At 26.9% G+C, this 24,957-nt stretch overlaps 1 protein-coding gene across 3 annotated transcripts in view; it reads left to right on the forward strand.

Annotated features, from left to right (window-relative positions):
* Positions 1–22,263, forward strand: part of LOC118072092 (ftz transcription factor 1) — a 30,782-nt gene extending 8,519 nt beyond the window's left edge. For 2 of the 3 annotated variants that reach the window (XM_035091702.1, XM_035091703.1), the window contains 5 exons: positions 12,359–12,889; positions 18,158–18,909; positions 19,891–20,149; positions 20,342–20,442; positions 20,582–22,263. In XM_035091702.1, coding sequence (XP_034947593.1) covers positions 12,359–12,889; positions 18,158–18,909; positions 19,891–20,149; positions 20,342–20,442; positions 20,582–20,728 — 1,790 coding nt within the window. In that variant the 3' untranslated portion in view covers positions 20,729–22,263. Of the gene's footprint in view, positions 1–10,770; positions 12,890–18,157; positions 18,910–19,890; positions 20,150–20,341; positions 20,443–20,581 lie in introns of those variants that run through there. The other variant, XM_035091701.1, reaches the window with a different exon arrangement.
* Positions 22,264–24,957: the final 2,694 nt, after the last annotated feature.

Consider the following 24,957-nt stretch of genomic DNA (forward strand, 5'->3'; position numbering starts at 1 on the left):
CGACAGATTACTGCTGGATAAGAATGTATGTCTAGTTTAGTGGGCAAGTAGGTCGCGAGGGAAACCAACAGATTGCGCAACACAACGTCGCAGCTCCAGTGTTATACAACTATTGACTCACCGGATTAACAAGTAGGCTGTTATGTAGTGAAAACGAAAGCTGTATGGCCGCGAAAGAGACCGACATATTCTTTATCCATAAAAAATCACTATGTTTTCTTTATCGTTTGAATAATTTTTATCTCTCAATTGTTCATTGTAACACAAAGACTCCTTTTTTATTCTCCATATTTAAATATATATATATATATAAAAAAACAATCAATTTTTAAGTCACTAATGACTTATTAGAATTATAAATAACCTCAAAAATTTATTTTCTAGTTATTATATTTAATTAGTAAAGGTTATGTATTATAATTAGAATTAAAATAATTGATTGATAGGATTTTTTGGAATATTTAATGATTTACGAATATAGTTGACACACTTGTAGATGTATATAGTAATATATTGAGTTTATAAAGAGAATGTGTAGTGTGATAAATAATAGAGCATGGCCAAGTATAACATATAGGAAGAATACATTATTGTGGTATAGAACATCAATATCGAGCACATTAGCTTTGAGGTTCATAGGTCAAAGTATAGTAATTTTACGTATCATTTAATTATTATTTATTTAAAGTTTTTAGAGTAATTTTTTTTTTTTTTTCGATTTTATTATTTTGTTTTTCTTTTTTTTCAGATGAAATGTATTGTGTTGAATTTTATAATTGGGAAATGTTTGGATAATTTATTATTTTTTGAATTCAAACTTTTGTATTGGACTGTCATGTTAACTACATACTAAAATACACCTTTCAAGAAATCAAATCAATATAGTTGACACAATTACCAAGTAAACCTGACCTACATTTTTGATAACTCTACACTATTTTTATTCCTCTATTTTCTAAAAAAAATTTTTTAATTCCTCGTTTTATTATCAAATTAGCAATTTAAATGAAAAAAATAATAATTTAGAATTTTATTTGAAATTTTTTTATGTTTGTCAGAATACTATATATATATATATATTTATATTTAATTATTATTATTATCGATTTATTTATTTATTTATTTAGTTTTGAAATTTGACAAATATTTTACGAAATGTTTTACGAATTTATTCAGTTAAATATAAATGTTATTTAATAATGATTTATCAATTTAAATGCTACTATTTCAATATTCTAAAGTGATAATTGACTATTAATAAAACTATTTCTTCATATTTAACGATAAAAATTTTTTCATTTAGGCTTGAAATAAAATCAGAAAATAACTTGGTGAGAAAAGAGTGTGTGATTGCCAATGAGAAATATGTGGCGGTAAGATACGTTAAAAAGAGGAGAAAAGGGAGGAAAAGAGGGCGTTTAAAACATATAGGGAGGGAGCTCGTCTCCTCACGATGCGAGAGAAACTGTGTCAAGGGTACCCACGATAGTCGTACTGAGTATAAAGTATAGCGTGTGTTATTCGCCAGTTTTTTTATTGTTGTTATTATCGTTCATGAGTAATAATGAATTTTTCTAAAAAATGAATTAAAAATTTTTCAACTATTTACACAACTTTATAACACATTAAATACATTTTAAGTCAATCATATTTTTTTTTTCTATTAAACCGATTTTTTTAAAGGTATTTTTCGTTTAAGATTTATTATTTTTTTTTATTTTTACTACATTAGGATTAAAGATTATCAGAAAATCGATTTATTGTTTAAAACTCGAGTTATTCGAAATCCAAGTTTACTCTTTTTTCCATTTAAACCAATGATAATTAAAAAAATCACAAAGTTTGTAGAATAATTTTAATATTTGTTGTAAAATAATGCACATAGGATAATGAAAAAGGATTAGTTTATCAATTATTATAACAAAATACATACATACGTTTACGATGATTTTATTTAAGTCTTCTTGACACAAATCTGGTACACAACTGACTTAAAAACCTAAGGACTCCAAAAAAAATGAATTGCATAGCACAATAAATATTATATGGGTCTTATCTAAAAAAAAACAATTTTTTAATAAACAAATAAACTTATATGAATAATTTCTTCATAAACATAGAAACAAAGAATATTGAATAGGCTAGCAAAATGGAGTTGGGATAGATCAGATATTATTGATTTATTAAATTTTAAAAACAAGAAATATTATTCCTCACTATGTAGATTTTTTAACATTCATTTAAAAACATTTTGTTAAATAAATTATCTCGTGTTAATGCATTTATAATAAATACATTATCAGAACAAAGTTTTATCGTATTATTGCTAAAAAAAAAAATGATTAAAAATAATTTAAACATACAAAAAAACCTTTTTTTTTTAATCTTGCAATATTTTTTCAATTAATAGAAGACAAATTAATTAACATGCAGAAAGCTAGTGTGTATATTTAAAAGAAAAAAATGTTTATTTCATTTCCAAGGGCCCTGGGCCTTTTTTTTTTATACGGCTTGGAGTGATTAAAATACCTTAAACAATTAAAAAAAAAAATTCTTAATATAAAATACAAACAATATAAATATTTTCTTCTTACTATGTGTTACATATTGTTTTAATACAATAAATGACGTGTATTTATAAGTATATAAAAGAGAAAGAGTTGATATCGTTCCGTGTGTGAGCTCTATAAAGGCGTTACGCCTTGCTAAGCAGAGTGAGCCCTCCTTGATCCAAATTCCAGCCTCGGGGTTAGAGGTTGGGAGCTAGTTAAATCTGATTATTTAAATATGCATATTAATAATAAGGATATTTAATTTTTTCATTATCACCATACATTATTGTTATAATTAAAAATTAATTTTTCTTTTAATAACATAATTGAATTGTCATAAAAATAACTACATAATAGTCGTAAATATTCAATGGATTATAATAAAATTTAGTAAGATAAATACATAAAGAAATTGTTCATAGAGTTTGTACACAATGTATGTTTTACAATGCAGTCAAAGTTGTCTCGGGGCGTGGTGCGACAAAGCGGAACTCTACTTGCTGTTTCTCGACCACTCGAGTTGTAATAAAACAACACGCATGCATACATTTATATTCATTTTATACACACAATGCATATTATCCAGTATCTTTTTAATACAGGATGCACTTACTTCAGTAGTGAATAACAAATACATACAAGTTTTTTTTTTCTCTCAAATAATGTGCATTTTAGAGAAAAGAAATATTTTTGAAAATTTTAAAATAGAATTTTTTACATCAATTATTTAATTTAAAAAAATATTAACAGTGTCTATTAAACTATATTTTATATTTATATTAAATAAAAAATAATATTTCTAATAATTAGGGTTAAATATAATATAATTATTTATTAAAATTTGTAAATTAAAGACAGTTTAAAGGCTACCTGTTATTCCGCAGTCGTCAGCCTATTTATATCGGCCTAGATTCCACTTTTATATCGTGTAGCATACCGCAGCAAGGAACCGTGCATTCAGGTATAACATAAACATGCTAAGAAACACAAGAGATTCTCACGATGTTATTTTTAAATTATTTGCTTCAAACAGTAGAAATGATTTATTTTAAAATTATTGATATAATTATTTATTAAAATAAAACATTGTATTATTAATGAAGTGTTGGTGAATTTAAATAATTATCAAGATGGTAAACAATCTTTTTGAAATTTAAATTTAGATGCTAAGATTGATCATGATGATGATGATGATGATGATGATGTTGATGTTGATGATGGTAATAATAATGTGCAAAATAAATTAGAAGTATATTAATGTTGTAAATAGTATAAAAAAAAAAAAGTAGCTCGATTCAAATGGTATCACTGATGTTTTTTTTTAAAGCTACTACATTACTTGTATTGGTACAGAAGTGCAGCGTGCAACCAGCCATGCAGCGTAGGCTTTCGTGCGTGGAATAGGCTCAAGGCTGTGCGCCGGCGTAACATCGAGTTATACTACTATTACTATTACATCTTAAAAAACATCACAATACACAATATATTGATCAGTATATTTACTTATGTTACTTAGCTCTAAGTTCATATCATTGTATTCACTTTAATTATAACCAACTCCAAAGTATTATTATTTATTTATCATTACCAACTAAATGTGGATCATAATTAGGAATTTTCTAATATATGTAAGAATAAAATATGATAATTGTTTTAATAATAATTATTGATTTTATTTGTATTCTTGAACAGAATTGTTTATGTAGTATTTTTATACATCCTTTATTTAGTTTAAATTGAATCTTGAGAATGAGTCATAAACTCGTAAGAATCATTCTTTTTACCTGTGCAAAACTGGCAGACGAGGTCGACTGTTTTTATTCATCTTTTTGATTTTTTTCCCCCATGTGTTTTACATGTTGTTATTAAAATTGAATCTACTTTATGTTTATTAATAGTCATTAAATTGTTTGTTTTTATTTATGTGCTGTTTTTTACTACTATATATACTGTTATAATCATGTTTTATATTTTTAAATAATAATTTTACTTGAAAATTTTAAGTATATTTGTGTGAACAGGTATTAGAGATTTTTTTAAATATTATTTTTCATTTTTAAATTTTATTATTTCAATTATTTTTTATTTCACAGACAAAACATACGAAATCTTACGAAATATTAGCAGCACTAAATTACTTGACATTATTTTCATTTTTGAAGACAAAAAAAAATCGACTCCATTAACCATTGAAATTACATTGAGTCATAATTTTAAATAGATTCCAGATTATTACTGCATAACATATTATTAAGGTAATGCAGTCAATTATATGATATAAAGGGAAAAATTTTATTGTTATTTAGGTTAAACATTTTATATTGATGTTAATATAAAAGAAAGTGGAAATGATAAATGAGATAAAAGTTATATATAAACAATAAACGTATACAATATATTAGGGTTATTTAAAATTAAACATACACGTGACATTGCAGTTGTTGCGGGAAGGGAAAGTGCAATTCGCTGCAAAGAACAGAGTGTGCGGTCAAGGGTAGTCTTTAAGTAGGTCAGATTCGTAAAATGTCACCCTGAACTCTTTTTAATCAATTTTTACCTTTTAATTTCAATATCTATTATCATTTTTATCAATTAATTAAACACTTGTGTATTTTTTTTTATTTTCTTCAATAAAAATTTAACTAATTATGATGATTAATATTAAAAGATTTTTTTTTAAGTGATTTTGTGAAATCTATAAGTAATCAATTATCGAGAATCACAAGTGACCTAGTCAATCAAATGAATAAAATAAATGAATAAATAAATGGCATTGTTTTGGAATGAAATGAAGATTTATTTCCGGTAGGGAGAAATTGAAAGGGCAAAAATGAACCTGCGGGGGATCGTGATGATGTGAGACACAGAGTACGGTCAAGTGTACCGGGTAACTAGGTCAATGAAAACTGTCTGACGAGACGGCGCAGGCGTATGATCTCGGCCTGAGGCACGACCCAACATTTCTATATAACATTCGACTATTATTATCAACTTCGATTTAACGGTTATCATCTAGTTCTTTTTTTTTCTTCTATTCGTTCTATATCTCTTTTGTCTCTCCTTTTTTTTTTCTCCTTTTACAACCCTACTTTCACCTCAAAGATTTTATTGTCTTCCGGTATCCGCTAATAACTTTCATTTTTTTTTAATTGTTCATATTGAGATATAAAATTTCATCATCTATGAATTAATTTAGTTAAAAAAAATTATTTCAGTTAATTATTAATTATAAAGTGTAATTATTTTTTATTAATAATATGTTAATTGGAGAAAAAAAATTTTAACAAAAAAATAAATTGTAACTCATAATGAATGAATTATTTTATTTAATGAGTATATAGATATATATGTAATGTAATTACGTATATTGTAAAATAGAATTTTCTTGCATTTTATAAATAAAAAAAATCAGGTCAATTAGTATCAAATTGGCCTACTTATTTTATCACTTTTGTTATCATTGTTGATAAAATGTCTATTAACAATATAATTATTATAAACAATGGTACATAGTGTAACCATATAAATTCTTTAAAAATTAATTTGATTGATAAAATTTTTTTAAGATTATAACAATTAATTATTATGTAAATTTTCTATTGATTTAATAATATATATATATATATATATATTTATATGTTATATTAGTTACATACGACTACTTGTTAAAGAGTAAAAAAATGAGAATTAATGAAGTCGGTGTATTTTATAACTTGTTTTCATCGTTCTTTTATATTACTGATCTACTTTTACATTGTAACATCGATGTAACTAACGTAACTAGTACCATTGCCAATGAAAGTATATAAGAGCTCTTAACAACTCTGAAGAAAGTAAAAGTCGACTTCCATCATCTCTTTTTTGTATCGTGACTGTAGAAAGAGAAGATGGATGATGTATTATTTCAAACATTCAAACATTGTTATAACTTTCACTTATGTAATCGTTTTATTATTTCATTTTTTTTCTTCTTTTTTTTTTCCTATCAATATTAATTAATTCAATAATTATATCATAAATATATTTATAAATTATTATAATATAATAACATTAAAATTGAAATTAAAAAGTAAGATGCACACTATTTATTGGCTGAAGAAAAGTCAAATTTTTTTTAAATGCATTTTTTTTATAATCTTGATGGAAATTTATTTTTTTAGAGAAAAAAAAAGTTACTATACCTACAGTGTTCCTTTGTCGTACAAAAGTCAAATTACGTTTTTGTTCTTTTAATACCGTGCAATAGAAAGTAAAAAAATATTTTTTTAAAAAAATTCCACTGGGTCACCGAAGAAAATTTCCGTTGCAAATTGCATGCAATAATACGTAGCTCTATCTCTGTACTAACCGGGTATAGGATCTTTACAAGACGTGTATTATGTTACATTGTATATTGCTCTTCGTTTGTATTTTGTGACAACTGTTTCGTGTTAGTCGCATATATTTAAGTAAGAAGCAAAATGGTCAAATATTTACCATCAAAATATTTATTTATGACTTAAAAACTTGGAAAAAAAAAATACTAAATCAAGTAGCAATCGTAAAGTAATTCTTTATTATTCATAAATGACTTTTGAGATAAAATTTTTTTTAAAAAACTCACTTTTTTAGTACATTATAAATTATATTATTTTGTTATGATACTTGCAGAGTTATTTTTTTCGAATAAAAAATTTATAATGAAATTTTAAAAAACTCAATTTTATTTTTATAACTAAATTATTTATCAATTACTAATTATTTTTACTGCTGATTAACACAAGCAATTCTTTTAAAAATATCTTATCTCAACCCAAAATAAAATAAAATAAACAACACTAAATTTTTCTAACTATTATATCAAAATTTACTAGAATTACTACTGCATCTTAACCTAGTTCGCACGTCCTTGACACACTTACCCACATGGGACATTCATACGAGTCATAGTATTCATTTTTCCATCATTCTTTCATCTCATAAAACATATTTATTTATTACATTAACATATCTATCAAAATATTACATTTTTGAATTTTATTCACACTTTTATCCTCACACTAAAAAAAAAGGATTAATTTATACTTGACATATTATCTTTATAATTAAAACTTAATATTAACTATTAATAAATCTTATTTCAATTGAAAATAATTTTTTTCAGTATATTATATCTAAACTAATTTTCCCTTAATGTCAAATTTATTACCATCATTATTATTATTATTATTTTAAAAATTAAATAAAACGTTGCTGATATTTCGAAAATGTCAAAAGTAATAATATGTAATACATACAAGAAGATTGATAATTTTTTTTTTTTCATCTTGTTAACAAAGATAAGGATCTATTAAATATATATTCAAATCATAACTGACAGAAATATATGACATTATATTCAATGATTACACAGACATTAGTATAAATAATTTTTTGTCATATTCGTTTGTATAATGACACAATGAGTTAGATTTTACTTTTAGTTTCGAAAATGGGGAATGCAAGAGTAGTGGGGTATGCAATGGGCCTTGGCACACTTCTCACACATAACGTATAGAAATACAAATGAGAGATGAAAAATAAAGAAAAAATAATAATAATAATAATAATAATTTAAAAAAAAATTTTGATTTAAAAATATTTTTACAAATGATATTCTAATACTTTCTTAAATAGGTAATTGATAATATATAAACAATTATTTGTAATAAATTATTTGATTCATTACGCAGTAATATATAATGAAGGATTATATCTTTATTATCGAAGGACATGATGAGTTGATATAATCCGACCTACATGAGGAAAAAAGTTCTCTGGCCCAGAAATAACTTGAACGATGATAATGACGGTATAATTTTACGTAAATACGGGTAAAGGACTTGTTGCCTTGCTAATCATGTCGATCAAGGGGTATTTTATCATGCCACGACCCTGACGTGAAGGAAAAACAAACATGGAAATCCAATAGTATACCAATAATCCTCTTGAAAATGAAAAGTTTTTAATTATCTTACATGATAAACCAACTGTAATGAAATAAAAAAAAAAAAAAAGTCAATTATTATAAATAGATATGACAGTTGATAATAGTGATTGAATGAAACGAATGAAAGAAAAAAAATTAAAAAAAAAAAAATCGAATCTATTAATTGAATAAAAGTTGAGTTAGGACAAGTATTTAATAGTTAATGTATTTATATAATTGACGATTAGATATTATAAGAGAAATTGGATATAATAAAAAAAAAATAATACTCTTTTCGCGTAATTTTGGGTTTTTAGGTCACTGCTTTCACTCTCATTTGTACCATATCCTTTAGTTCGTGTGCCTAACTTCATCGTGCAGATTTCCCTTTCATTTTAAATTTACATTAAAAATTTTTAATTAACATAATTGTTTAAAATATTTATTTATATTGAATTAGATGAGAATAAATATCAAGAAACATTGGATTTTTGAATGATAAATTTCATTAAAGTATTTATATGTTACGGAATTATCAATGTTTGTCTAGATTTACAAATAGATGAGATATATTATCCCTTCTTTAAATATAAACATATTTATTTAATAAACTTATACAAATGTTATTTATTTATTCAGTCAATTAAACTGTGTATATATATTTCAAAAGCATCAAAAAAATACAATCATTTCAATTTTATTTTCTATTGATTATTTAAAATGCTGACTAAATGAGTATGAAAATTTTTCCGAAATCAAGAGTGAATGAGTTAAAAAAAATATGTATATATATATATATCATAGATTTAAAATGTAAATAGAAAACAGACGAAGGATCGGCGTAAAGTGTAAATGAATGAAAAAATTGCACGGAGGATGAGGAGGAGATCAAGCAAGTCGCAAAGCTGCGTCATATTCTCATCGATCTAGGTCAGTGGGTCTCCCTACTACTGAAGGCACAGTCACACGATGCTCGAGTGCAAGTGAAACAGATTCGAGGCATGCGCATATAAGCAAGAAAAAGATAGAGATTAAGATATATAAGAATAAGTAGTGGGGAGGGGGGAGGGGGGAGGGAGAATACGAACGCGTCATGAAGAACCGGGGAGTGCCAACGGCGTTATTGTTGACCCATCAGCCACAGCCCGGTTGGTTAGCGTGCCTTGTCCAAGTCAGGCATCTCTTGCAATTCATGATATCTTTGCTCTTTAAAAGCAAAAGTCATTTTTTCTTAATATTCCAAATTATTCAATATCACAATCATCTTTTCTCCCTACTATCAACTCAACCATTCTTAAATTTATCCGAAATTTCTGATACACTCTTTATTTCTTCTCAAATAGCACTATAAAAAAAAAGGTATGACCTATTTCTCAGCAGTAGATATAGTCAAATTTATTTAACCATAATTATTCATTATACTTCTTTACTTCCGTTTCTATCTCTCTTTCTGTCTCATTATTCATTGACTGTTTAAGACTTGAATTTTCGTCGAATATGATGTAATATTATGTAATCTTTTATTATATATTCAAAATAAAAAAAAAGATAGTTGTCCGTTAAAAATATTGTGGGTGCCGATTGTTCTTTAACACAGTTAACTTTCACTTGATATAAGTGTCAACTAGATGATTATATGATGTTTCATTTTTTTTTTATTACAATTATTATTAAATTAGATAAATAAATGATCTGAAACGTTAAAAATAGAATAGAATTATTAAATGATTAATATAAATAAATGAGATATTTAAACAGTATGGGTATATTTTTAGTATGAAAATAAGATAAAGAAGAAAGTAACAAAAATGACTTTCCTTTTCGCAAAATGTAGATATGTATAACTCAAAATTGTCCATGCTCGGACAATATTTTTCCGGCCGACATAGACCTGGTTCTGTAAGTAGGTCATCCCTCCTCCTCATGTCTCTCGATCCCGTGTAACCTCTCTACCCCTCTCTGTTTCCCGTCTTACTCTCCTCCTCCTCCTCCTCCATTCCCCTTATCTTGTCGCGCCTCCGCTCAGGCACCTGGCCGCGCATTCTGGCATGCGCCGTTGGATCACTTTCACTTATTCCTTATTCCTCTCTCTCTCTCTCTCTCTCTCTCTCTTTTCTTCTTCTTCTTATTCTTCTTCTTCTTATTCTTATTCTTCTTAATAATGTTTTTTCATCATTACAATTAAAAAATATATTCAGTTAATTCTATTATCTTTGTGTCTATGATTTTTCCACAATTGATATTTAGTCATTTAAAAATGTTAAGTCAAATTAATATTTATATGATGAATGTTTAATCGTAAATGTATAATGATTTGAAAATTTAAAACATTGAGAACGCGGGAAATAAAATAAAAAGGAAAGGGAAACATTGAATTTCGTATAGTTAAGTATACATTATCGGATACACAAAGGGATAAAGCGGAATAAAGAGAAAAAGAGCAAAAGAGGTAGCTTTAAAAAGAAAGAGTGAGAAAGAGAGCAAAAGTGTGAGTGAGATAGGTAAATATGATATGTCTGTGTGGTTACTTACCACTACCACTAGTGAGTCAAAGCGCACCTCTCTGTGCGTCGCTCTACTGTCCACGCTGCGGTGGTATAGGGTATTAAAGAATAGTGGGGAAGAGGGCGGGCCCTTCAGGAGAGCAACGAGGCGAGAAGACAACTAGTCGCACGCAGATTGCCAAGTTGCTAGGTCATATCACGTCAAACTTATCGTTAATTCACTTTCTTTTTACTTCAACTCATTCTCCTTCCCTTTGAATTTGATTCCACTCTTTAGTAATTTGTAGTTATAGTGTCAGTTTCAAAACACTCAACGGTTCAAATCCATTTGATTACAACTCAGTTGCGCCTTAAAGTTTGTCATTATTAATCGAACCAGCGTTTATTTGTGTATCAAGTGACTGTGATACGGATTACAGTGAAGGAAAATAGAAGAAAATTTATTGTGTATATATTTATATAAATATTGGTTTCTATTTTTTTTTATTTTGAATTAAATTATTTATTTTTTTAAATAATTCATTATTAATTACTATTGAAATAATTGTGAAATTAATACAATGGTTCGGACGCAAAGATCGATCCTTGTGACGCGCGTGGTGAAATGGTTTTGTCGGTGAACGGTGGAAACCAATATTATAAGTAAAGGTGCTAGTGAAGAGTGTTTAAAGTTTCGTCAGATATATTTACAAGAAAGGAAACAAAAAAAAAAAAAAATAAGGAGGATTATTTAGTTTTGACATTTGCTCATTACTTTTTGTTTTATATAAATATAATTAATATTTATGATCACTGCAATACATCAAGTTTCAATAGTATCAAACTTACTATAGTGTATCTATATGTGCCGCGTGAACTTAATTATTAATTACAAGGTGATATGTTATTGGACATGGAACAACACTCGGGTCTGATGTCCCTAAATATGTCACCGTTTCATCTAAGTCCCCAAGGTAGCCCTCACGGGCCCGCGGGTGCTCAACAACAACAACAGCAACAACAACAACAACAGCCACAACAACAATCATCTCAATATAATTCCTCATCTTACAGTAGTTGCGCACAAAGTCCCCCAACGACAATGTGCCAACAGCAGTCCCAACATTCTCAAATCCCGTCCAATCACAGTCAATCCTCACAGTCAAGTCAATCAGGCCAGAGTGCTAATGTACTTGGTTTTGAATCTGCATTTTTTGATGCAATAGCACTTGAAGAACGTTGTCCAATGTGTGGTGATAAAATGTCCGGTTATCAATATGGTTTATTAACCTGTGAATCGTGCAAGGGGTTTTTTAAACGTAATAATTCGCCTTGCAGTAATAAGAAGGTCTACACGTGTTTGTTCTCACCAACAGGAGGTGGTTGCGGCACGTCTACTAGTGGCCTAGACACTGGTGGAAGTTATGGCGGTAGTGCAGGAACAAATGTTGGCGTTAATGGCCCCAGTAACTCTGGCAATAACACAAATGGTAATACAAATAACGCGACTACGGCTGGAAATGGAAGCAATAATGGCGCTGGCGCCGCAACTAATGCTACCAACCAAAATGTAGGCAGCTCTGGACCGGTTACTGCTACCAATGTATGTCATCCAAGTCTTGGACAAGTTGGTATCGTCACAGGTTCTGTTCCAGGACCTTCTGACTATCCTGATACTAAAGACGTTATTGAAGAATTGTGTCCAGTTTGCGGTGATAAAGTCTCTGGATATCATTATGGCCTCCTAACCTGCGAATCGTGCAAAGGCTTCTTTAAACGTACTGTCCAAAATAAAAAAGTTTACACGTGCGTTGCTGAGAGATCTTGTCATATTGATAAAACACAGAGAAAGAGGTGTCCTTTCTGCAGGTTTCAAAAGTGTCTGGAAGTTGGAATGAAACTTGAAGGTGAGTTACATCTATTGCTTCTTTTTTTTTTTATTTCTTTTCATTCAAACTCCAATATCACAATTAGGATACTACTATATGATATTTATATTTATTTTCACACCACTGGAAATTATTTACAAACACAACTAGTAAAATAACATTTCTCTTTGAATTCTAACATTGATGTTAACATTTTATTTATAAACTAGTCGTTTTATTTAAATTCTTCAATGGACAAAAGACTATTATATAATTCAACATTATCACTTTTTTACAATGATAATATATGTTTTAGTTTCATTTTAAATTAATGACGAACAGACTATTTAAAGTACGGTCTCTTTTTTTAAAATCGTTAATACATTAATGAGTTAATAAATGATATCAACTTGTATTACTAATAATTTTTCCATTTTAATCTTCTAATAAATATTGTCATTTATTTATTTACCATGCTCTAATTTTTTTTTTTTTAATTTTTTCAAAGTATACTTTTATCTAATAATATGGTATCTATTAAATATAACTTAACGTAAATGAAATGATAAATTATCTGTCCACATTGTAGTATAACAACACACATTAACATCACATTGACTATAATATTTCTAAAATATAAATTTGCATATTTAAATAAAAATTCAAGTATTATTGCTTTCATTCTATATTAAATTATAATTACATTCATTATCTGACCACGAAAATATTGAAGCTAATTTCAAAATAATTTGTACGAGTAGTTCGGTATCAAAGTGTATTTACATTATTTAGTTTAGACAATTGCTTAGAATAGTTTAAATTCAATGAATACATGTGATTATTGATCATCGGAACAGTATTCACAGAATATTACAATATTCAATGCTGTTCATTTGTTAAAAATCAATGTCTGATGAATGCAAAAGATCGTAAAATTATTGATAAAAATATTATTCCAAATTTATATAATCATTTTAAAATGAACCTTCTTTTTTTTTTTCACTTTTTGATAATGAAGAAATATAGTAATGTAATAATGAAAGAGGTACATTTTAGAAATATTTACATTCAACAGTAAAAAGTAGGTCTAGGCCCTCCCAAGGTTTAAATTATTATATACATAATCAATCTCTTGGATAAGACAGACAAAGAAAAAAAAAATGAATATACTATGTTGCAATCATTGCTCGAACGCAACAGACTCTTGTGGCGCTGTTAGCATCATCGACAGATTGTGAAATACTTCAACCAAGTACTGAGTTAACTTTCCAAAATCGTTTTCGTGTAATTATTTGACGATGTTCATAAACAAAATATCTTTTTTTTTTTTTCACCTGAAACAATTTATTAAAAGTCACAACAAAGAGAATTATCACGACAATGTATCTATCAACATGTAATGATTACCAATAGAGAGAGAGAGAGAGAGAGAGAGAGAGAAAAAAAAACCATCCTCAAATATTACTTGTCATGTTTGATCAAATATTATTTAGCCAATACATGAATTTATGAAACGATTTCACTGAAGATTGTGATGATATTTTGACGGCAAAAGTATTGTCCCTTTCAGTCTTACTTTTGATATTACTACATTCAAATGTGTATTTTAAATTCCATGAAGCAGTCGCATCACATGTGTACAGTTGAGTTAAATGAATTCGAACGGGTATCGAAAGTGAAATGATGACGCGTATGGCACGCCTCATAGTATTATAACGTCAACCTATATATATATATATATATATTGATGCAGTATGGTGTGTATATAGGTTATGATACTTTGTTTTCACTCTACTTTACACACCAAATTATTTCAATATAAAACAATGATGTAATTTTTTATTTAATACAAATACAATTTGAAGAAATAAAATGTACACTGGCTTGAATGTGAGTAATACAAAAGTATGTAAATCTAACCTAAATTAGGTGTTATTTTGATTTTTATTATGTGGTTATTAACATGTTATTTGTAAAGTAAACAATTTTAATATAAACTTAGATTCATCATCTTTTATCTATTTTCATTAATTTCATAAAGTTATTAAACGAAATAATGATGTTATTAATTGCCCTTGATGACCACAATTTCAAGGTTAAAGTCTGACATTGGCTTACTAATCGTTAATACAACTTCACGAGGCTTTGATGATTAATCAAACTTTTCCCCTGATCTCGACCTTGACAATGGAGATAGAAATGAAGATGATTAAGACTATTTTAATTGTTGTTAACTTTGATGTAGACATAAATATTGTTTATAGAAAAATTTTTAAAACAAATAGTCAATTAAAAATTATTAATATCAAAATTGTTAATTGTTTAGACACGTGGCTGTTCATTCAAAAATGGTATTTTACCGATCAGTTTATAAATCACTGGAGACTAATTTGTACCACATGCCGAGCATGACAGTAAACCCGTAGTGTATTCCAATATAAACATTTATCACCTTCATAATTGTTAGACTAGAAAATTCCAAGGTTTGGACCAGTTGACCCGCAATAAAAGTGAGAGTTTACAGAAATGACGAAAAGTAAAATAATCTATGTGCATGTCACCCGTGACGGAACGAATGTTGACAAAACTCTACCAGGTAGAAGAGCCTACCTGAGATGGGAAAAGAATAAATAGAGACAATAAAATAAATGTAGGTAATAAGACTATGTATATAATAAAAGTAGATTTCCAAATGTTTATAAGATACAAAACTATACCATGCTTAATGTGTTAGTAACACATTTGTAGAGATAAAATAGAGTAGTTGAGAAGAATAGACAAGAATACCTGCTGGGTTTTGTAAAATAAACTCAACGTAGGACAGTAATGGCTTGGATCTATTTTAGAAATTTACGAATTTCATAATTATCGTATAATGTCGTAAGACTTGGTGTGCCATACCTGTAGACAGTTGCTGGGGTACTACCTCTCGCATCGTGTTATATTGGGTGAGTCGACGGGCAGAGAGGTAAACTAAACGTGAGTCTCTGACTCTTACCACATGACTCTCCCCGCAGGGATTAAGTGGGGGAGAAAGGTTAGATTAAAGCCGTAGATATTGTGTAACACCCACGTTCTGTTCATTTTTTTGGTCATCTTTGTTTTCTTATATTCCTGTCATTGTTTTTGCATTCAATTCCTGTAGTTTCTAATGTGTTACTGTTAGCAAGCACTCGTTCATTAATTTTCTAATTCAAATATTCGCGTGACCTAGTTCAGAAGGCGTTGTGCCCTATTTTTGGCAAGGAGGTGTTATCATATCAAAAAAGGTGATGCCACACTGCTTTTCTTCTTTCTCTACGCCTGGACACCAATGTTCATGGATGTCAATTGGCCATTTTGCTATTTTTTGGGTTGATTTTGGCGTATCTGTTAAAAGATACGGACATCTGAAACTTTTCAACGAAAATTGGGACAGAATAAAGCAGAGTGGCATCACCAGGGGTTGCGTGGGCAAGACAAAAATTATATTTTTATAACTGAATTTTTGGTAACAATGAATTACTTATTTATTCATTATCTCTTATTATCTATCTCTCTTCAATTATTGACATATTACAAGTTTTACTTTTCTTTGTAATTTACCATACAATGTAATCAAGAAACATCAACTAAAATCTAACTTAATTAGAAAGTGTTTTATATTTTTGACAGTATCATACATCATGTATGTTTTTATATTTAAAAAAAAAAATTTCTTTTTCATTTATTTCATAAGAAAATTTTTTTTTTTTTTCGTTAATTTATATAATTATCAAAAAATGGTTCATTAGTTTTTATTAAGCTGCTTTTATTTATTTTTTATACTTAGTCTAATTGAATTGTTAAGACAAAATTCATATGATTAATTAAATAAAGTCATAAACTTGAATAATAATTTAATTAAAATGATGATACCATGTCATACAATCTTTTATAAATTTATATAAATATTATAAAAAAAATTTAACTCCAAACAATTGTTTTTTGAATGGATAATAGTCACGTGTGTAATGTCTCGTTTGTATTATGGTTATTGATTAATTAATGAGAGTAGGATATTCTCAATGTTAGAAAATAACTTTAATAACATTATGTAATATATTTATGTTAAATAATAATATAAATATTATTTATTAAAAGTGATATAAATAAAGAATAGTTATCGACAGTCGATGAAATCGAGTGGAGGATATACATAATTAAGTTCAATAGTAAATTAAGAGGAGAGGGCAATTGTGGTGGTTGTGGCGAAGGTACATGAGAGTACGGTAGTAGCGGTAAGGTGGGACAGGGGAAGTAGTCAGAAGTGGACGGGCGAGCAATTCAACCTCCTTTCACTTTCAACGAGTATCATACTGACTTGAGGAAAATACTTTGAAAATAGGCAACATTGCAAAAGGTTTTACGGCGTGTGTTCGATACCCTATAAACAATCTTAATAAATAATTTTTTTTTTATACTATTTCTTATAATAACAATAATAATTATTATCATATTTTATTTAAATAATTATTTTTAATAATTCTTTTTTACAATGTTTTATTCTTGATGATTACTTTAAAATTTAAAACAAAGTATTCAGTTGAAGACAAATTCACTCATTAACTATTAGATTTTGTAAATTTAAAGAATTAGTATACATTTTATTATGGGAATAACTCATCTTGTGTTCAATTTAATGCTTAAGAATGTTCAAGGTTATTTTGGAATACGTTAGGTATTCAGAATCTTCAAGTAGTCATGTAGATCATTACCAAAGGCAAGAACTGTCTGACCAATAAATGACAATACTACTAGCAATTCTTTTAGTAACTTAACAAGTGATTAATCTTTAGATTATTTAATTTACTTATTTTGATATATAATTAATTTGATTGAGATAGATAAAAAAACTAAAGATAATATTAATTTTCACTTGAAATAACATGTTGATATATATAATATCGATTTTATTCTATAAAGTAAAAAGTTACTTGAATTTTTCATGACTTTTGAAATATTTTCATGATTTTTATCATCCAGACAGTAGAAAGTTGGATGAAATAAATATTATTTATCTACATTTGTAATTTTTTTTTTTTTGTTTTCAATAGCCTTGAAAATATCCCAAGGTCTTCTATGACGTATTTTGCTTTAATAACTCTTTTTGTTTTTACATTATTATTATTTCATTGTAATCTATGGAATTAACAGTTATTTTTCATTAATTGAAATAAAAACACAAATGATCTTTTTTTTTTTTTTGTTAAGTTTAATATAAAATTAGTAGATTAAGATGAATGAAAAATGATAATTCAACTAATAATAATAATTATTATGATACAGCGGTGAGAGCAGATAGAATGCGAGGTGGAAGAAACAAATTTGGGCCAATGTACAAGAGGGATCGAGCGCGAAAGTTACAATTGCTGAGACAACGTCAACTGGCAATGCAAACGATAAGGGGTAGTCTTGGTGATCCATCGAGTTATCCATCAGCAGTGACGCCATTTTTACATATTAAACAGGAGATTCAGATACCTCAAGTTTCAAGTTTAACATCATCACCAGATTCAAGCCCATCACCTGCAGCCGTTGCAGCTGGTCTAGTAACGACGCAAACTGGTGGAAATAATAACAACAACAATAATAATAATAATAATAACAATAATAATAATGGTAGTAATAATGCTGGTCAACATCAATTAATAGCACCATCGTCACAACCAACAATATCGGGTGGCAATCATCTTTATAATCCCAATCCAAATCTTGACGGCAAACTTTGGGCCGCTAATTCCACTACCTCCAGTCCCAAGGCCTTTAACTTTGGTGAACAGTCGAGTCAGGCGCATGGTCCTAATTCTGGCCCCACGCCTGCTGCACCTCCAAGTTTAAAAACTAGTCCAATGATAAGAGACTTTGTGCAATCTGTAGACGATCGCGAGTGGCAAGAGTCACTCTTTGGACTACTACAGAATCAAACGTATAATCAGTGTGAAGTGGACTTGTTTGAACTTATGTGCAAAGTGCTTGACCAGAATCTCTTCTCACAGGTGGATTGGGCGAGAAATTCCGTTTTCTTCAAAGATCTCAAGGTTTGTTTTCTTCATTATGTTTTTTTTTTCTTTATTTCAATTCAATATTCCTTTATTTAATGTGAATATTATTAATAAAGCATAAGACTTATTACTTTTAATTATTATGGAACATTAAATAGAGTTGATTTAGTGAAGAAAAAAGAAAAAAAGAAAAACAAAAAAAAGATTAAAACTTGTTTTAACTAGAACAGCAAAAGAATTGTCTGTTATATTTGTTTTTAAAAATATAATGTTTTTGTGAGTATATGTATTTTATTATTATGTTAGACTGAAATATCTAGTTGATCATTCAACTGAATTGCTGAGCCATAAGAACTCTCTGGACGTGAGGTAACTACTGGCGTTGCACAATCGCTGAATGATTTCAAGCATCGCCTCATATCTAGGTCACAGCAACTGCCGTTTCTAGGTTATTGGTAGACACTGGCTGAAACTATTTTTTTATATACTGCTATTAATTCTTTTTTTCTATTCATTTTTTACTAATCAATTGTTAATGACAAAATTTACTCCAAAATGAGTGTATTGTTCTTCAAGTATTATCTTTTGTAAAATTTTTAAAATATCAATTTATATTTCATGTCAATGAATTTGAACAAAAAAAAAACACATCAATTGATCTTTTTAGTTTCAACAACAATTTAAACGAATATTTTACCGTCTTTTCTACCAACAATTATACTATCAGTTAATAGTCAATGGTAATTTATCATAATCAGCATACTATCTACATATAAATACTCTGTATCAAATGGCACGTGTCATCAATATCACCCTCTTTATAATAAAAATATCACAGGAACTGTGTAAATGTTAGGGTAAAATAAAATCAATTTTCAAAATAAATTATTGATAATAATAGTTTGAAGTTTAGGAAAAACCAAAATTGTTCCAAGGAAAAAAATTTGACAAATATTATGATTTAATATAAATAGTATTTTAGCAAATTTATTAACTACCAAATAAATAATTTTTTAGGTCGATGACCAAATGAAGTTACTCCAACACTCTTGGTCGGACATGTTAGTGCTCGATCACCTCCATCAAAGGTTACACAATAACCTGCCTGACGAGACAACGCTACACAACGGCCAAAAGTTTGATCTCCTCTGCCTCGGCCTACTTGGTGTACCTTCCCTAGCAGACTTGTTCAACGATCTTTCCCAAAAACTTCAAGAACTCAAATTTGACGTCTCGGATTACATTTGTATCAAATTTTTGATGCTACTTAATCACGGTAAATATATCAATCTTTTAGTAATTTTAATTAGTTATATATTTATTAAATAGATATACTAAACGTTAATTAAGAAATAAATGATTAAAATGAATGCTTTAATGAAGAGTTATTAATTTTGAATCATTCATTTGTTTCTATATAATCAACGTTTGTTTGGAGAAATTATAAAATTTAAATATCAAAATTCAGATGTACGAGGATTGGTTAACAAGAAGCACGTTCAGGAGGGTCATGAACAAGTTCAGCAAGCTCTTCTGGATTATACTATTACGTATTATCCATCTGTACCGGTAAATATATTTATTGTTAATTTTATTTTTTGCCTCTATTGTGTCCTATTATACATTGTTTGAGTTTTTTTAATTTTAAAATTAAGTAAATAAAAATATTCATATTGGATACAAAAATAAATAAAATTTTATTTTACAGGATAAATTCAACAAACTGCTAGCAGTATTACCAGAAATTCACGTTGTAGCAAGTAGGGGTGAGGATCACCTTTATCAAAAACATTGTAATGGTGGTGCGCCCACGCAAACATTACTTATGGAGATGCTGCATGCCAAGAGAAAATGAAACAATTTAGTGCCGTGAATATGTTTTTTAAGTTCCGGTGATTATTAAAAAAAATTAATAATAAAATGTACATCAAGCATCATGTACCTCAAGTACCTAAAAAGAGTGACAGTGAAAGCTATGGAGCTACTAAATAACATTTTTAAGTAAATAAAAAAAATATTAAAAAATTACTAAAATTAACAAAAGAACATACAATTACTCAAAAAATATCTGGCTCTCTTAAATTAAATGATGACATCAAGATGGTATTAAAATGATGAAGAAAAATGAAAGAGTAGTTCGAAAAATAATTTTTGTTTTTATTTTTTCTTTTCTTGTAATAAAAGAGAGTTGCAGTGTAAATTACGTCAAATTAGTATAAGATGAAAGAAATAAAAGAGATCATGTGTATTTAAATATATAAATATATAGTAACGATATATTTTCTATATTTGATGTTGAAGTTTTAGAGATGTATCCACGGGTAAAATAAAATTGAGAAAGATAATAATGTTGATACTGCAAAAAATGATACAATGAATAAATAAATTAATTTATATTTGATTAAATTTGAAATCTAATATTCTCATACGATGCGACACATTAAATTCACCCAGATAGTAAAAGGTATGAATATTAAAACTAAATAAAGAATTAAAAAATACAATTAATGCAAGGAAAAATAAGTAAGCGAGATGCCTTGAAAACAGTACAAAAGCTGGTTTAGATGATGAAATTGAAGAAAAAATAACAAATAATTAATTAAATAATTAAATTTATTGGTCAAAGGGCAGGCAACTTTTGTCTAAATAGTAAATGCTATTTTTCTAATAATCTAGAAGAAGAAATTTATTTTTAAGTGAACCACTGAAGCCTTGCTCTTATGAAATCAAATGCTGATAAAACTTTTATTTTTTAAAAAAGAAATATATCAAAATATACACCGGGACTTTAATCCTCTTTCTTAATTTATTTTCTTGTTTCAAAGCCATTTGTGCTAAAGCAAGGGATTCAATGGGCATAACTTAGAGAGTTAAACAAAAAAAAGAAAAGAAAAACTCGTAAAATTGATACGGAAACCAATAATGTCATTTATTTTAAGTGAACGCCACCCTCTTGGATCAATCTTTCAATATAACTACGATATTTATTTATTTCTTTTCTTTTTTTTTTTTCTGTTAATTTTTATCCAGATTAACATGATAAAAATACAAAATAAACTTATTTTAATTTGATAAATATTAAAATTAATAAATTAATTAAGAAAGGCATGCTCACGTTGCGTGTATTTTTTAACCACGCAATCCAATTTTTAACGTAAAAAGAACTTGAAAAAAATTACTTGACAGAATAAGTAAAACCGAAATGATAAATATTAATTATATTTGCATTTTTTTTGACACTCTTGCACAATGAGCAGGGCTACGATAATTGTACATAATAGTTAACACATTCCAGTTATGTTGTATAGAATTAATGAAGCAAAAATAATAACGATAATGTTTGAATAGATAAAAATAAAATAATAATAATTAATTATTAATACATTGAAATAAGTAGAAGAAAGAAAAAAAAGATAAAGGAGAAATCATGTTAAATATGTAATTATGATATTTTGTGTATAGTTTAATAAAATAAAAAATATATATTTCTGTTGCTTACAAATAAAGAGAAAAAAATGAATTATTAGTTACTTAATGTCTTTACTAATTTATAAAAGAATTTCATTTTTATTAATTAATCAATCGATTAATTGTAGAACATCTTTTTTCTCATAATTTAGGTGGCGGAAACTGATTTAAAGAAAAAATCAATCAATTTAAAAACAGAAAAATAATTTTAAAAGAAAATATTTTAATACTTGTAAATTGTAAATTATAAAATAATAAAAAAAAATTTTATTAAAGACAAAAATGAATCAAGTTCAAATAAATAAGCGTATCTTTGGAGCAAGGTTCATGTGGTCTTATACTACTAATTAATGTTAATGTATTAAAAAAAAATTGATACATATATAAAAATTGATAAATTATCATTGTTTCATTAAAGCATTGTTAATTATTCGAAATGTTTACTAAATAATTATAATAACAAATATATTATGTTGAAAAAAAAAAAAAAACAAATTCATATATAAATGAAATCATAAAAAGATTTGTGGAGAAATTGAAATTAGTTATTTTTCACCAAGCGTTTAATAAATATATCAAAATATTTTCAATATCGTAAACATTTCTCAGTGCTGTAAAGGCTATATTCCGACACCAATATTATCTATAATAATTAAGAGTGTCCATGTAATAGATGAGGTGTTAATTGATAAAAAAATTAACGACAAAATTATTAATATTAATACAAAACTGATAATAACAGTAATATTAATAATAATGAAAAAAAAAAAAAGAATAACAACAAAATAAATAAATTAAATATGATAATTATAAAAATCAGACGATGCAATGTGGTGCATATTAAACCGCGGTGTGTCTAAATTACAACGATTCTGTACGTTAAAAATTTGCGCGCACTAGGAAGTACCTGAACGTGTTTATCTTATGAGGCATAAAAGAAAAAAAAAGGTTCGTTATATTACTAATATCATTCTTGTACTAGTGTATATAAAATTTAAATGTTTAACGACATATTAAATAATTTTTTTTAATTACTCGGATATACGTACACAATAATGTCATAATGACGCACCACTGAGCATTGTCATCTATTTTTTAAATCAAACCGCTTTGTTAAATAGGCTGGACCTAAATACATACTAAATATGTAAATAAATCAAGAATTTTCGAAATTTAATTCAAATAATCTGAACGAAATTATAAAAAAAAAATTATTAATATATATAGAAAAGCATTTCTAATATTTAATCATTTTGAAAGTCCCAAATTCATTGGATTATAAAATATTTCATATTAAAAAAAAACAAATTATATACTTTAAATTACTCTCAGTTCTGATAAATTTGATCATTATCTACCTCATTGTCCATAAATATTCTCTAATACTTAATATTTATTCATCTTTCAAAAACTTTATGATTATGCTGATCTTAACAACATAATTTATCATTGAATTTTTCAACATTTATAAAAAAAACTTCAATTTTAGTATAATTTAATTTTGTAAGTTTTTACTTATTTTATTTCACTTTCTTTATAAAGTAATACATAATCAGATAAACAGTTATCTAATATAATAATTTTTTGTTGATTCGATAATTTACTTGCTTCACAATTTTTTTAAATAATATCATATTTTTATCGTGATTATGGTGAAAATTAGCAATTAATTCAACATCAATTCGGAATGTGGTTTGAAAAATTAAATTTGAAAAACAAAAATTTTTATTATTTCGCAAACTTTAAATAATAATGACGATATTGGGAAAGAGGAATTGGACAAAATCTAATGATATACATATTAAGTAAGTTATTACACTGCCGTTAAATATTGAAAGATTATCCAAAAGAAACTAAATTCATTTATTTTCAAAAAATCCATCGATTGTATATATATATTATTGACTAAAGATAAATAACAATATTTATTTTTAGAAAGTTGAGCTTTTCCCACTGTTTCATTGTCATTGACCAAACAATCTTCCTTTGAATATTATTTAAATATCACATTTTCTATTTCTTCAATTTTTCTTTTTTTCCAATAAAATAAGTCATTTAAATATTTATGATACAATTGTTTATTTTGTTCTGTTAAATTGGTGCAAATTTTTGTTTGCAATTAATTTATACAATAATAATAATTTTTTATATCTTACATCGTTAAAATAAATGTATGAGAAGAAAACAATATTACAACAGGCTTTGAAAGTCTTTCAAGAAATATTTAATTATTAGATCAAAAAATGGCTTTGCTCAAAATAATAAAAATTGTAAAATATTCGTGTAACGAATCAGTCTCAATAAATGGTATCATATAAATTTTTAAAAATAAGATTTGAAATATATTTTATAATTAATACAGTAAGCATTGAGAATGAATTGAAAAGATGGTAATTAAAGAAAATCAAATTTCTTTAAAAAATAGTACTTTGTTGTTTGCAGTAAAACAGTGGAAAAAGTTCAAAACATAAAATAGTATCTGACTTTACAATTTAAAAAACTGTATAAATTAAATTAATATCAGTTCAATTGTTTAATCTTGAGTATCTCATCATTTTATATATAATATATATTATATTGTACATTAAATATTATATATAAAATGTAAAGTATTAT

Source organism: Chelonus insularis, unplaced genomic scaffold (genome assembly GCF_013357705.1).
Source record: "Chelonus insularis isolate UGA/USDA-ARS -01 unplaced genomic scaffold, ASM1335770v1 contig_88_pilon, whole genome shotgun sequence".
Lineage (NCBI taxonomy): Eukaryota > Metazoa > Arthropoda > Insecta > Hymenoptera > Braconidae > Chelonus > Chelonus insularis.